General features: G+C 45.2%; 1 protein-coding gene across 6 annotated transcripts in view; it reads left to right on the top strand.

The window, feature by feature from the left end:
- The window catches only part of ralgapa2 (Ral GTPase activating protein catalytic subunit alpha 2), a 95,349-nt gene extending 83,004 nt beyond the window's left edge, over positions 1-12,345 (top strand). For 3 of the 6 annotated variants that reach the window (XM_086273750.1, XM_086273755.1, XM_086273752.1), the window contains 2 exons: positions 3,892-4,013; positions 9,737-12,345. In XM_086273750.1, coding sequence (XP_086129876.1) covers positions 3,892-4,013; positions 9,737-9,897 — 283 coding nt within the window. In that variant the 3' untranslated portion in view covers positions 9,898-12,345. Of the gene's footprint in view, positions 1-3,891; positions 4,014-6,692; positions 6,753-7,706; positions 7,749-9,736 lie in introns of all 6 variants that reach the window. The other 3 variants (XM_086273751.1, XM_086273756.1, XM_086273754.1) reach the window with 3 other exon arrangements.
- The last annotated feature ends 591 nt before the right edge of the window (positions 12,346-12,936 follow it).

Here is a 12,936-nt window from a genome sequence, read left to right on the forward strand (position 1 = left end):
GGGGAACAAAGTGCATGGGTGGTGGGTGCTACCGTGAGCGTTGTGCCTGCTTATGCACAAACACCTCTGTGTGGGAGCGTGTGTATGTGGCTGAATGTGCTGGGTGGGGTTACGCACAGTATAAAATGGATCCCAGTGGACAGGCGTGTTCAGGACCGGTCCCTATGGATGGAGAGAGAAAAGAGGAGAGATGATGATGATGAGGGCTGGTGACGGTTGGCCGATGGGGTCCAGCGGGGATGGAGCAGCCTGCTAATGAAGAGCCATCTGAGGCCTCCATTCACCTTGAACATGGGGCGCTGCAGCTGCCCTGACCTTGGCTTTGATCCACAAAGATGCTTGACCCCTACCATTTCCCCAGAGCTACCCCCACCATCTGGACAGCATGCATGCATATGTATACATATGTGCACACACCCATAGATGCATATGCATACACACGTATGTTGCTCCATATATGCATGCACATATGTTCACACAGGTATGAGTAGCAGGTTTCTGGCTTCACACCTGCGCTGATTCGCTGCATGCTAGCTATAAGTTCAGGTCTTCGTCACCTGTAATGACAGAGAAGCAGAGGGCAGCCAGGGGACAGGATGAAAAAGGAGCATTTCTCAAATGTGTAAAGTGTTGGAGTTAATAGGCTTTTCTCTCTATAGCATCCACTTCCACCCCACCCTCATAACTCCAAAACGACCACATCCATGTCTCCAGATATCATCTCCTAACTAAAGTTGTTTTACATTAACTCCAACCTGGGAGGTTTTTTTTCTCATTACTATCCCAGTGTTTGCCACACTCCATAAACATTACATTGGTTTTCCTTTCTTCTCCCTAATAAGAATGCAGCCGCTTGGAACGTAGGGGTTCCTTGGAAATTCCCAAAGTGGTTCTGCAAACTCTCCTCCCACCCGTGCTCGTCTTTCTTGACCTCCCTGTTCAGCTGTAAATGACAGTTATGTCACGGGTGACTTGAGTTGCGTTCCATCTGTGGAAATGTAGACCTGTCTGCATTTTCCTTTTTATATTTCATCCCTCGCTTTATGAGATTTTTTTTTTTTATGGCACAGGATATGGGGTTTAGCCTTCTGTGATACAGTTCATCAGGAAGGCTTTCATAACGGGTAACATTTTCAGGAAGTATGAAGGTTTCTAAGCTGCCATCCTCTTTCCCGGTCTCACAAACATGAATATTTACCAAGAACTCACCAACTGTAGCTGGAGCTTATTTTTCCACTAAAAGTAGGTCAGTGTCTGCGGGTTTGGTGTCCATAACATGGACACGGTGTTTGCATCATTGTTCTGGATGTGTCCCCTGATTACTATACTGCATAGAGGTAACAGCGTCTGTGCATATGCAGGGGAACAAGCTGTGCCCATGCCTAAGTAATTAGAGACCAGCATAAAACTGAGAGTGAAGGCAAGATTACCCCTCACTGTGCATCAGGTCTGATTTCTGTGCAACAATTTTTTGTTTTTACCCGCAGATAGCATCTCACATTTACTTAAGTGAGCTGATTATGGCTCTCGCTTTTACTCATCCCCAGAATACCTTTTATTAGTCTCCCTCCCTCACCACCTGTTTTTCTCCCCCTCCTTCTGTCATATTTTCTCTCGTCTCTTGATAATTCTGTACTATCTACCTTCATTTTATTCTGTGAAGTTTTTTTTTTTTCTCTCTCTCTGTCTCTCACCCAGTATAATCCATTTGTCTAACTTGGATAGAGGGCAGCGGAAGGAAGTAGTGGAGGAGAGGCGTGTGTCAGAGTCAGAGAGAGCGTCTGCTCCAGCTGGAGTCAATATTTGCTTTAGGAATCTCAATAACAGGCCTGCAGTCATCTGCATCTCTGATAATGGACAGCCATATGGCTCTGTTGACCCACGCTGTGCTGAGGTTCTCTCTCCCCATCCTTCCTTGTTTTTCATTTCTCGGCGTCCTTTTAAGTTCTCTCGTTTCTTCTCATTCAATCAGTCTTTTTCCTATATTTTGCCCTCCACTTGCCACCTCAAATGTGGACACATTTTGCTCTTTTTTTTTTTTTTTTAACAAACATCCTTTCTCTCGGTCATCCACTAAACCCTGGATATGACCCACCACACAGAGCTGTGACCCAAGTTACCATGGCAGCAGAGCCTGGGATACCCACTCTTTGTCCAGCACGGTTTCAAACAAGTGACAGAAAACAGTGACGTTGCATGTCTGGCTATGACAGGAAGACAGATGCAAAGCTCACGGCGAAGTGCTTTTACGTGCTTGAAGTCATGCTGCTCTGCATTTCCTAAATGGAGGTGTTGGCAAAGAATAAGCAATTAGGTGCAGCATATAGTCGGCAGGTCGTACACTTAATATATTTATTTTTAATCTTCCCGTTTCTTTATTTTTGTGAGCTTTTAATTTAATGGATGTCTTAGTGTTGTGTCCTGACAAGTGTCCAAATGAGGTTATGTAAAGCTTCTGCTTCATTTTTTTTAGCAAAGTAAACTTCTCTTGTGTTTGAGCAACATGTATATTTTATTTATTAATGATCTCCTGCATGTTGGGGGGAAAAAACATTAAGTCGTGGCTTGTCAGTGAACTTACTTCCTGTTATCTTGTCTCTTATTCTGCCCTCTGTCCGTTTCTGACTCGCAGCAGCTTGGCCATCGTACCCTCTGGTGTGTCCCGGCTCAGGTGCCCGTCATCCCCGCTTTGCTACGGTTCCCTTCAAAGCCATTGGTCATGGCTGCGTTGGCCCCTGCTGTGGCGGCATGTGCCCACAGCAGGCCTCCTGCCCACTAGCTGTCTCGTCCTATCTATCTAACCCAGACTAGAGCCTCTCAGCCCAGTCCAGCCTATCTCAGCTCAGCCTGGTACAGCTTTGGCGTCAGCAGCGGCCCGGTGTCACTCCACCCTGGCAATCATAATGAGACGAGGGGGAGGAGGGTGTCGGCGTTCAGCAGCGAGAGCTCCGCGTGTGTGTTTCAGTGCGAGAGCGTATGCATTTGTCAAGCAATTTGTCAGGTGTCGTCTGTGAAGGAAACATGACTACAACAGACAGCTGAGAATAATCAGACTACACACACACACACACACACACACACACACACACACACACACACACACACACGTATCTCACAGCACTTAGGATCATTATGGCTCCAGATAGACCTTTTTACTCCAATAGTTCACTACACCATATTTCATCCAGCACTTGCCGCCATTCCACAACATGATATATCTGTGATAATGATATGATAATGGCCATCAGAATGTTTTCCACCCTACCCAGCAGCCTTTTTGCGGGCTTATTTGTTTATATATTTATTTATTTATTGGAGCTTTCTCATTTCAAACCCAGCCATCCATCCTGCATGCTGGCTGCCCAGGCCCCAGTCACTGCTTGTCACTCTGAATTTCAAATGGCTCCAATTTTCCCCCTGATGGCACGGAGAAGTGGCAGGCAGCACATCAGGGAGGGTGGTCCTAGACATGCTGCCTGCAGCAGGGGTTCTATTAGAGCGAAGAGAGGGATGAGAGGCGGGAGAGGACAGGAGAGGAGAGTTTTCGAGCATCACGCCAGTAGTGATGTATTCTTTCTTTCTTTCTTTATGATTATTGTGGAGACTGCATTCTCATTTTGGGGTTGGTGTGGCATGGCTGATTGTTCCATCTTTGCTTCTGGCTGGGTTTTGCTGATGGTGGAGCTGCCCTGCCCGCTAAAGCTGCCACTCACTCCCACAGCACTGTTTGTGTGCGGCGCATCCAGAAAAATGTGGCTGTTATTTGTCTTTATTTTTTGTTTGTTGAAATCTGCAAGAAATTAATTTATATTTTTATGTAACTCTTATGAGAATCAAAGGCTTTTTCTCCTGTTTATCATTATGTGCTTTCCCTTAACAAGACCTTACCAGCTATGAGGAGCGGGCACTCTACTTGGAGGCCATTGTTCAGAACCATAGAGAGGTCATGACCTTTGAAGACTTTGCCTCACAGGTTTTCTCCCCCTCCCCTGGATATCCAATGAGTGGGACAGGTGAGAAATGAACCACACTGCAATTCTGTCCTCTTCCTCATTCTTTCCACTCCACCTCTTTCTGTCTCTCCATCTCACTCCTGCTTCATTACCTTTGGGTATTTTCCTCCCATGCCTTCTTCCCTTTTTCCTCATCATCTCTTCCCCCCGCGTTTCAGTCTCTCTTCTTCCTTCAAAACACACCTGTCCAAACCTTTTTCCTCTCCCACCCCCCCTCTCTCTCCACTCCAAGCCCACGCTCACCGATGAATATCAAACGACGGGCCCAGGCTCTTCTTCAAACACTTTTCCACTTCCTCCTGCCCCACTCACGCTACTTTGTACATCTCCTCTTTTTCTTTTTTTTTTTCAAACCGCATCCTTCCATGCAATTACTTTCCTATGAATATAAGCAGCCTTTTAAATGGCAGTTGCAGGGTGTGTGTCTTTGTGTATGTCTTCATGAGCTCATTCACCAACACTTAAGAGATCCGACCAACAAACAGCAGCTCTCGGATGTCAGCACAGCACTCTTATCAGCCTGTGATGAATAGAATGGAAAACGTGTCTTATCTTGTTCTTCCTACTTGTACCAGCACCGATCGATCTGCGCCAGCACTGAAATCAATACAGGATTGCACTTTTACACTCTATTGGATCTCGACACACGTTCTGTTTTGACAAGAAAAGCACTCCACAGCACCACTCCGCAGACGTCGTGTCATTATCGAATCTGTCAGAGCTTATGTTTTGAACGAGGTTTACCGTGTAAGCTGTATTTTTGTGCCATATGTGGGCATGTGAAAATTAACTGTCTACTTTTTCTTTCTTCTTTTTTTTGTTGGAATTGGCCTGTCTTATGTCTGTGTCGGACTTCAGATGTTCAGGTGTGATATTCAGGCAGGCGGGAGGTGGTGAGACACATTACCATACTGCTGTGTAGGGGTGTAAAATTTACCTCCTCCATCCTCGGTGCTGAACAAGCGTGCAGGGGCATATAGAAAAACAGGAGTGAAAATCAGAGAGAATTATTTTTAATTGCTCAAAGCAGCTGATGCTGACGAGTATTTCAGTCGCGGGTTGTTTTGACCACCTTCAGGTGAAAAACGTTCGGTACCCGAAACTCTGTTTCCGTGTCGAGTCTGCTTCCAATCTTAGGATCATGATTTAACTATGTATTAGAATTTAGCTATGGGAAATCATAAACGGTGGAGGAAGATTATTGTTGCAGATTATTTTGGAAGAGCCCCAAATGACTGTTGACCCAGCGAACAGAGTTAAAGGGTTCCCAGATTGCTTTGGAGCCGGTCTGAGAAAGGTTAGCTAGAACTGAGAATAATGTTTCACAGCATGAGACGTGTGCTGCAGCCAATGCATGAAGCTCAGAAGTATAATGAAGTCTGCAAGGTCATTGTGTCAGCCTCCCACTGAGCAGCGATATCCCATTTCTCCAGAAACTGTGCAAACAGGCCAACAGAATAATACAAGGATATGCACAAAGGTGTTGTTTAAACTTGCATAAAAATACTACAATACTACAATACTACAATAATACTACAAATACTAAAAAAATACTACAATAATTTCTTACAGAACTGTGCAGAAGTCTTTAGATTTTGTATGCCTAAGCTAAAATAATTCTAATAATTGGTATGACTGCTTTTATTATTGAACACAGCCTGAACTCTGTTGGGCACTTTCTTGTAATTTCTTTAAGTAGTCCACAGAAAATGTTCTCCAGGCCTCCTGATGGACATTCAAAGCTCTTCTTTGGATGTTTCTGCATTTTTTTTTTTTTGTTCTCTGTCATGATGATCCCACACTGCCTCAGTAATGCTGAGGTGCGGCTCTGGGGAGGCCAGTCCATGACTGATGGTGTGGTTTTTGTTTGATTTTTCTCTCCGGGTATGCTTTTACTGCACCGTAAAACTGTTATTTTACCAGATTGTTTTGTGACAGGCAACCAATTTAAAATTCTAAAGGCATGATTTAAAGTTGGTTATTACTAAGTTTCTTGTTATGTGTAAACACAACACTGTGTTTACACAGTGATTCGTAGGTCACTTTGTGACTTATAGTTCGTATTGTATTTGCTACGTCTGGCGAAACATTAAGCAATGTGAGGTAAATGAAGACTTTTGCGTAGCACTGTATGAGGTTTTGGATATTGCACGTGGAATACACTCAGAATAAGAGTCATTTACAGGCTTCCACTAGGAATAAACCAGCCTATCAAAACTAAAGTTGAGATTAAAATAAAATCCATTTTAAATAGGCTTTCTAAAGTTAGATTATTTCTTCGGTCACTGTCGGTGAAATCCAGGAATTAATGACATTGTAGATGCTACAACCAGTACACACTCTTTTTGTCATTAGCAACAACTCTCACAATTTCATGTGTTTCATTTGTCAACTGCATTTGCTGTATTTCAAAAAGTACGATACGTGTGACGCTTCAGGTCTAATGCATCTCACCAGGCTTAGAGCTTGAATGTGTCTGTGATGGCTGGCTGATGTTGCTCCTCATTCTTTTCAAACGTGCTACCACTCTCACTCTCCTATGCTTTTCCTTTGTGCAGGATTGTGTGTGTGTGTGTGTGTGTCTGTTTATACACAAGTTTGTCTATCCATCTGTCTGTTCACCCATCCTGCTCTGCCTCTCATTGCTGCCACTAACATGTCACTCATGCTCCATGACAGCGTGCAGGCGTTGGCCGGGGATGGTTTGGGACATGGAGTACCCCTGGGCCAAACTGGACTGTAAGACTCTGCCTGCTTCCTCCATACTAGGCATGACGCCCGGCATCGGCTTGCTAACATCTATCACTTCGTTTAGGTCACCCTGAACCCCACCATCGTCAGATAACTAAGGGTTGCGCTTGATTTAGCAGCAGGGTTTGACTTTAAGCCCTGCACACTAATTGCTAAATGAAGCGCTCCTGCAGTTTTGCCAGTTTGCTGTAAGGCATGCAACCCGAGCCCTCCACCTTGGTGGTTTGTCTGTCTTTCATAACTTCATTCTCACAGCTCCTGAATGTAACCCCCGTCTCACCCCACAACTTCAGTCGAGCATCGCGGCTTCCTGCATGAGCTAGCCCGTCTGTCACACCCGGACGAAGACTCCATTCTCACCACTCCGCCCTCCGTGTGTTACAACTTGCACCGTTTTGCTGCATTTTGAGTGTTTTTGTCATTTTGTGATCATTCGCTTTACTTTTTAAAATGATTAACTGCACACAAGAAAACCCATTTTTCTCTCTGGGTAAAAGTACATAAAAGCTCCCCTGACCCTCCGAGGTGCCCCGGCATCTTTTCCCTCTCTCATGCTAACCCTCTCAGCTCGTAACATCGGTGGTAAATGTTTTCCAGCCTCTTGTTTCCATGTGAACTGAACACCATTCGTGCTTGGGATTTTTTTTTCAAAATGGTCTCAGTTTTTAAAAACTCCAAGTAACCAGTTTGTCAGGTAGAGGGAAAAAAATGGCATTTGTTGATTAACTCATCACACAAATCAGTTAACCTTTTCTGACCTTTAAGCCTTTCAGCAACGGCTAACCACGACACCGCACGCGCTGGCTGAAGGTCCCTCCCTCTGTGCCTGAGAGTTTTCTTTTCAGCAGCGTTGTTGTGTCCTCCTGCAGTGTGATTAAGGTTGTGTGTCCTTTCTCTCATGATGCTTTACTTTTTTTTTTCTTTTTTTTTCCCTCCTTTTAGATTAAAAATATCTTAAAGATCCAAATACTGTGTGTGGTGAAGGTAAGCCCCCCAAATGAGGCCGGAAGCTTGTTTTGGTTCCGGCAGCCTGCCTACCTACCTGCTCTTCCCTCGTTCACTCATCCTGGCTGTTCCCCCTCCCCGAACCTCTCCTTTTTCATTCAGTACTAACCGAGCTTTATTTACTGAGCGCTTTAACAAAGGGAAAGGGACAGAAAAACCAGGCTGTTTATTTGGGGTATGTCCTACTGTTTAGGCCAGGCTGGTAATTGAGAGTGATGCACGGTGGGGACAATTAGCACCTGACTAAGTAGCAGCATGAACAATACGGCTACACTTCTGGCCCTCGCTTCTGCATGTGGCGCGCCTTTATCTCTTCCCCCAGCAAACACTTTTTTTCTTTCTTTCCTTTTTTTTTTCCTCCCTCAATCCCCCCCACCGCCCCCACCCCTGTCATTTCCTCCTGTTGGAGTGTGCCTGTTTGCCTGGGGCAGACTCTGAGACTAACACCTGCCGCACTGGAAGACGTCTTTGTCATCTAAAGCCTTGTTTGAACTGCTGCAGTGGGGACCAATGGGATAGCGGGGCCATTTAAAGAGTCTCTTTGTTTTCTTTCTCCCTTTGCTTCTCCTCTCTTCTTTCCGTCAGAAATGAAGCTCTGCGTACGGCCGTTTTGACCGAGTATAGGGCGGACGTGTTGGGTTGTAATCACGATAATGATGACACATTAGCCTCTTCTGGCTCTGTGTTATTTTTCCCCACTTAGTAGCTTACTTGGAAAATTAATTCTTACAAAAGGCCATACAGTGAAGAAGATCATTTAGAAACTGATGCAACCGCAGTCATTAAGTGCCACAGTGGTAGTGATGACTGTTTAGTGCAGCGCGTCTTTAATGGTGTGTTGACTGGATTGCCTTTAATAGTCGTATGTTTTTCCAGCAGATGCATTTTGCAAGAGTTTACTGTAGGAATGAGTACAATACGGGAATGCAGAAATCGTCCTGCTCATTTTTACCCAAACCCGATCCTTTTTTTTTTTTTCTCCTTTTTCTTTTCTTTTTTTTATATTCATATGCAGATTTGAGAATGCATGTTCAGACCCCCCCCGCCTCACCTCCCCTCTAGCCCTTCACAATACCCACACCCAGCGTTTCATCCACGGCCCAGCCTCCTCTCTGTGAGCCGTGGCTCTGGATGCTGCTGGTGTCCACTGTGCGGCTGAGTGTCTGTTACTCCAGCCATCTGCCATTCCTTTTAGCCGCTGCAACTTGAGATGCCTCTGAAAAAATGGCAGGAAATAAAAGGATAGGAAAGAAAATAGGCAACCAGATGCCACCTCAACAAAGCAGAAAAGTTGTTTAAACTCGAGGCACGGGGCCAAAGCGGGTGGGGGCGGGGTGGGGGCGCGCCCGTAGTTGGGGTTTGGTCAGGGGCACAGCGAGGAAGTCGGCGTTCACAATAATTGATTGTCCTCGCCAGCATTTCATGCCCACCTCCCGGCTTATTACCGTTTGTCATAATCATTGAAGTGAAGTTTTTGTGGAAAAGGAAAATGTTTGACAATAGGAAGGCTCCACATGTCCACAACAAGAGCGTAATGTGTAATTTCATTTTCATTCAAAGCATTCTGCTGTCACACTGTGAACTGAATACTTTTTTTTTTACAAAGGTTGCCTCATTTTTCACATCATAAAAGGGAAACTGTTGGGGATAAAGGCGGCTTCTCTTTCAACAAGCTTTGCTTCTCTGCAGCATGTGAAAAAAGCATGTGATTTCTGAGATGCGGCATCTTGATTCGAATGAATTCTGCTCTGCAGCAAACTCGAATCCCGACACTCTTTTATTCTAAACTTGGTATTTGTGTGAATGTTGGTGGAAATCCAGGGAATTGGGTGATCCTGGTTTTGGGAGCAGCCGCGTGCATGATGGAGCGTGCTGGGATATAAAACAATCAAATCCTCCTCTCCCTGTCTCTCTCTCTCGTTGTCGTGTTTCTGTCTACAAACTTTTCCTCCATTTCTCTCTCCCAGGGTCTTTCACCGGCAGCGGAAGCACCGAAGCCGGAAGCATCACCACCACAACAACAGATTCAGTCGACCAGGTGTCTCCCACCATGCCCCGTGCCACAAAGAACAGAGTTTCCGGGAAACTCCGCCGATCAGCCAGCGCTATAAGCAAATCCTCCAACTGAGCTCTTCAACCCATCCCCCTCTTCCCCCTACCCGAGTGCCGCCTTCAGTCTTTTCTCGAAAAACCTCACAAACTCAGCCGAGACTGCAAGAAATTACTTTGATGTTTCGTTTTTTTTTTCCGTTTTTTGTGACATATAAACATTAACTGGAGCATACGGCAATTTTTAATTTAAGTGGCGATCATTGATTTCTTTGTCAGTACATTTCACTTTGTTGTGGTGTTAACTGAGACAGGTGTGTACGTGAAAGTAAGCTATTTATGTTCGTTGGTTTCAGCATAGGAGGCACCTGCAATGATTTTATCCTCATTTTCTAGAGCGCTCGCGTGCGCTAGAAAAACACTTAAAGTTCTTACTGTAGTAAGGTAATGGGAGACTGTTTTACCCTGTTTCTGTAGTTCCTCTGTCCCAGCACTTCATGTAACAAAGCACTGATGACGCAGCTGTAAATGACACCACGCTAAAACTGCACAAGAGTTTGGTATCCATTTATAAATAAGTCTGCCTTTTATACCTCTGTTTGCATCCGCCACAGCCTCTCTGTGTCAAAGATACCATTTCAGTTAGCGGCAGTGTGATGCCGTCCCATCCACATTGGGGAATGATGTTCCTGCAGGGAAAAGCACCAATGGATGGGGAAAGCCTCCCCTGAATGTTTCGCATTCGCTGCACTAGTACACGGGAGTCCCTGCAGCATGTGCAGCCAGAGGCTGTTTAATTGTTTTGAACTCGGAGTGGACAATCGATGACGTCTTTCTAACTTGAGCTGAAATGACATTTGGGTTTCGTTTTTTTTACTACTCTAATTTTCCTTTTTAAATGAATTCCAATGGATCGCGTCATTATTTGATTTATGCAACTGCGCTGGAATGAGAAAACACTGCGTTTGTAATTGTTTTCTGATGTCGTTAACATAGGCTCATGTCCGGTAATTAAATAAGTTCCTCCTGTCTCTTTCCTCTGCTATCAGTTTCCCTGTCCTGTAAAGCCGAGACATCGACATTCCAACATTCCCAACACACGCAGACCACGGTCTTTGCACTCACTCTTGTCAGTTAACATCAAATGCTTCTTTGTTCTTGGATGTAAATTGCTTTAAATATTATTTGTTGATGTCAGTCTGTTGGATGGACTGTTTGAATTATCTTTTGCGGTGTTGTGTGTTTGTGTGGTGTTTAAAGGAAAAATGCCGCCAGAGCCTCAGGTAACTCCATGCACTGGTGTGTGTGTGTGTGTGTGTGTGTGTGTGTGAGAGATTGTGTTTCTGAGGGAGCTTCTCACAGTGCCTGTGTAATGTCTGTCTTCTAAGATGATGTCCCACATTATTTCCACGCCCCACAATCAAATCTCAGCGTCCCGTCTCCTCCTCAGGAGTAAAAAAAAAAAAAAAGTCTCTTCCTCCCTCTGCGTCTCTCAAGTTCACGTCTCATGAAAACAGCAACAGATGGATTTTTGCTCTTTATTTATTGGTGGTGTGCTGCCACCTTCTTTGTGTCAGTGGTATCCATTCGTCCTCTTTCCCATGATCCTCTTCCCATGTCATGGCCTCCTGAGGCCACGGGAGGGGATGGCGGTGGGGAGGAGGAGGGGGCTGGGTTTAGGTGGCATGCCAGAGCTGAACTCTTAACAGCCCTCCTAGCAACAGCCAGCCCGCCTCTCGCACTCCTCCAACCTGCCAGCTCGAGTTGTCATGGTAGCCAGGTGTCCCCCGCCTCCCCTCCCTCCCACTCACCCACTCACTCGCAAACCTACTCACTCACATAAACACACTATAGACTCTCACCCTCTGAGGGCTCCACCTAAGCTGCAACACTATCCCCCATCTGTTGCACTACTATGCCTTACTTTCCCTGCGTTCCTCTGTCGGTTTCTCCACATCTCACCTCCTGTTGGTCCGTTCCCCGAGCAGGATGTGAGGAATCCCCGCAGCAGGAGGAGGACTGACAGATCTGTGCTCTCTTTATTTTATGTGTTGTCATTTTTGAGGAATGTATAGATATATAGGCCTGGATCACATCTATGGTTTTAATTTTCCCCAAAGCCACTTGAAGGAACTGACCATGATGTTGATCCAAAGATTGTAGCTTATAGAATATGTCTGTTAAAGGAGGGCTCGCGCCTTCCTTTCGGAGGATTAGTCACTGGAGGTGTTAGTTCGGACCAAGATTGTGTGTCTTATACGCGTGAAGAAATTGAGATAGTCGTAGTTTTAGTTATTTTCTCCTTCTCGTTTTAGAAATCCTTGTACATTGTGTCAAATTTGAGGGCTTCATTGCCCTCAGGATATAAATATATTAATGCCTGTAATATAATCTTTGTATAAGAGGGGGGAAAAGCTTGAAACTTTCATCATTACTTGTCAACATATCAAACTGTTTTTAATGACCGAAGTCCTGCTATCTTTATTAGAAATGTGAAAACTGAAACATTTCATTAAATCAATTTGAAATTCTACCTGTCGTTTGCTGTATTTCTGATTATCTGGATTTGTAAGGTTTGTGTGTGTGGTTATGATGGTGCTGTTGCCATGGGCTTTCTGACCCTGGCCTGGCCATGCTGGCAGCAGCAGGAGTAATCTGACCCTCCTCCCATCTGTCTCCCCTGCTGCTCTACCCTGCTTAGAGGAGCATAATGGAGCCCCACCAGGAGGTACAGGTGCAATTGGTTGCAGCATCTACAGGTGCCCTGCCTCTCCTGGGCCACATAAAGACGCAAGAAAAGTACTTGACTGTAATTGGAGCCCTTAAATTGTGCATCCGTGAGAAAGAAACCTAATGTTGCCCCATTTTCACCCGGCTCGGCACTGTTTGCTTGTTTGTCACCGACTCTGAGATACGTTACGACAGAACAGGCTGATATCCCCGTGAATACTACCAAATTGTGTTATTTCATGTGTTACGCTGGCAGCTGCAGTCAATTTTCACACTTCAGATCTCACTCTTTCTTAATGTATTGTCAGTGTTGCCTGGAGGAGCTCGAGGGGGTAACACTGAAAAGTTGGCCTTCTCTTTGGCCTTGCACCGCTGCAGGAGTTTTAAT

This window comes from Aulonocara sp. 'chitande type north' Nkhata Bay, linkage group LG19 (assembly GCF_057382095.1).
Source record: "Aulonocara sp. 'chitande type north' Nkhata Bay isolate Kocher_YH1m ecotype deep benthic linkage group LG19, A_spYH_male_GT1.1, whole genome shotgun sequence".
Taxonomy (NCBI): domain Eukaryota; kingdom Metazoa; phylum Chordata; class Actinopteri; order Cichliformes; family Cichlidae; genus Aulonocara; species Aulonocara sp. 'chitande type north' Nkhata Bay.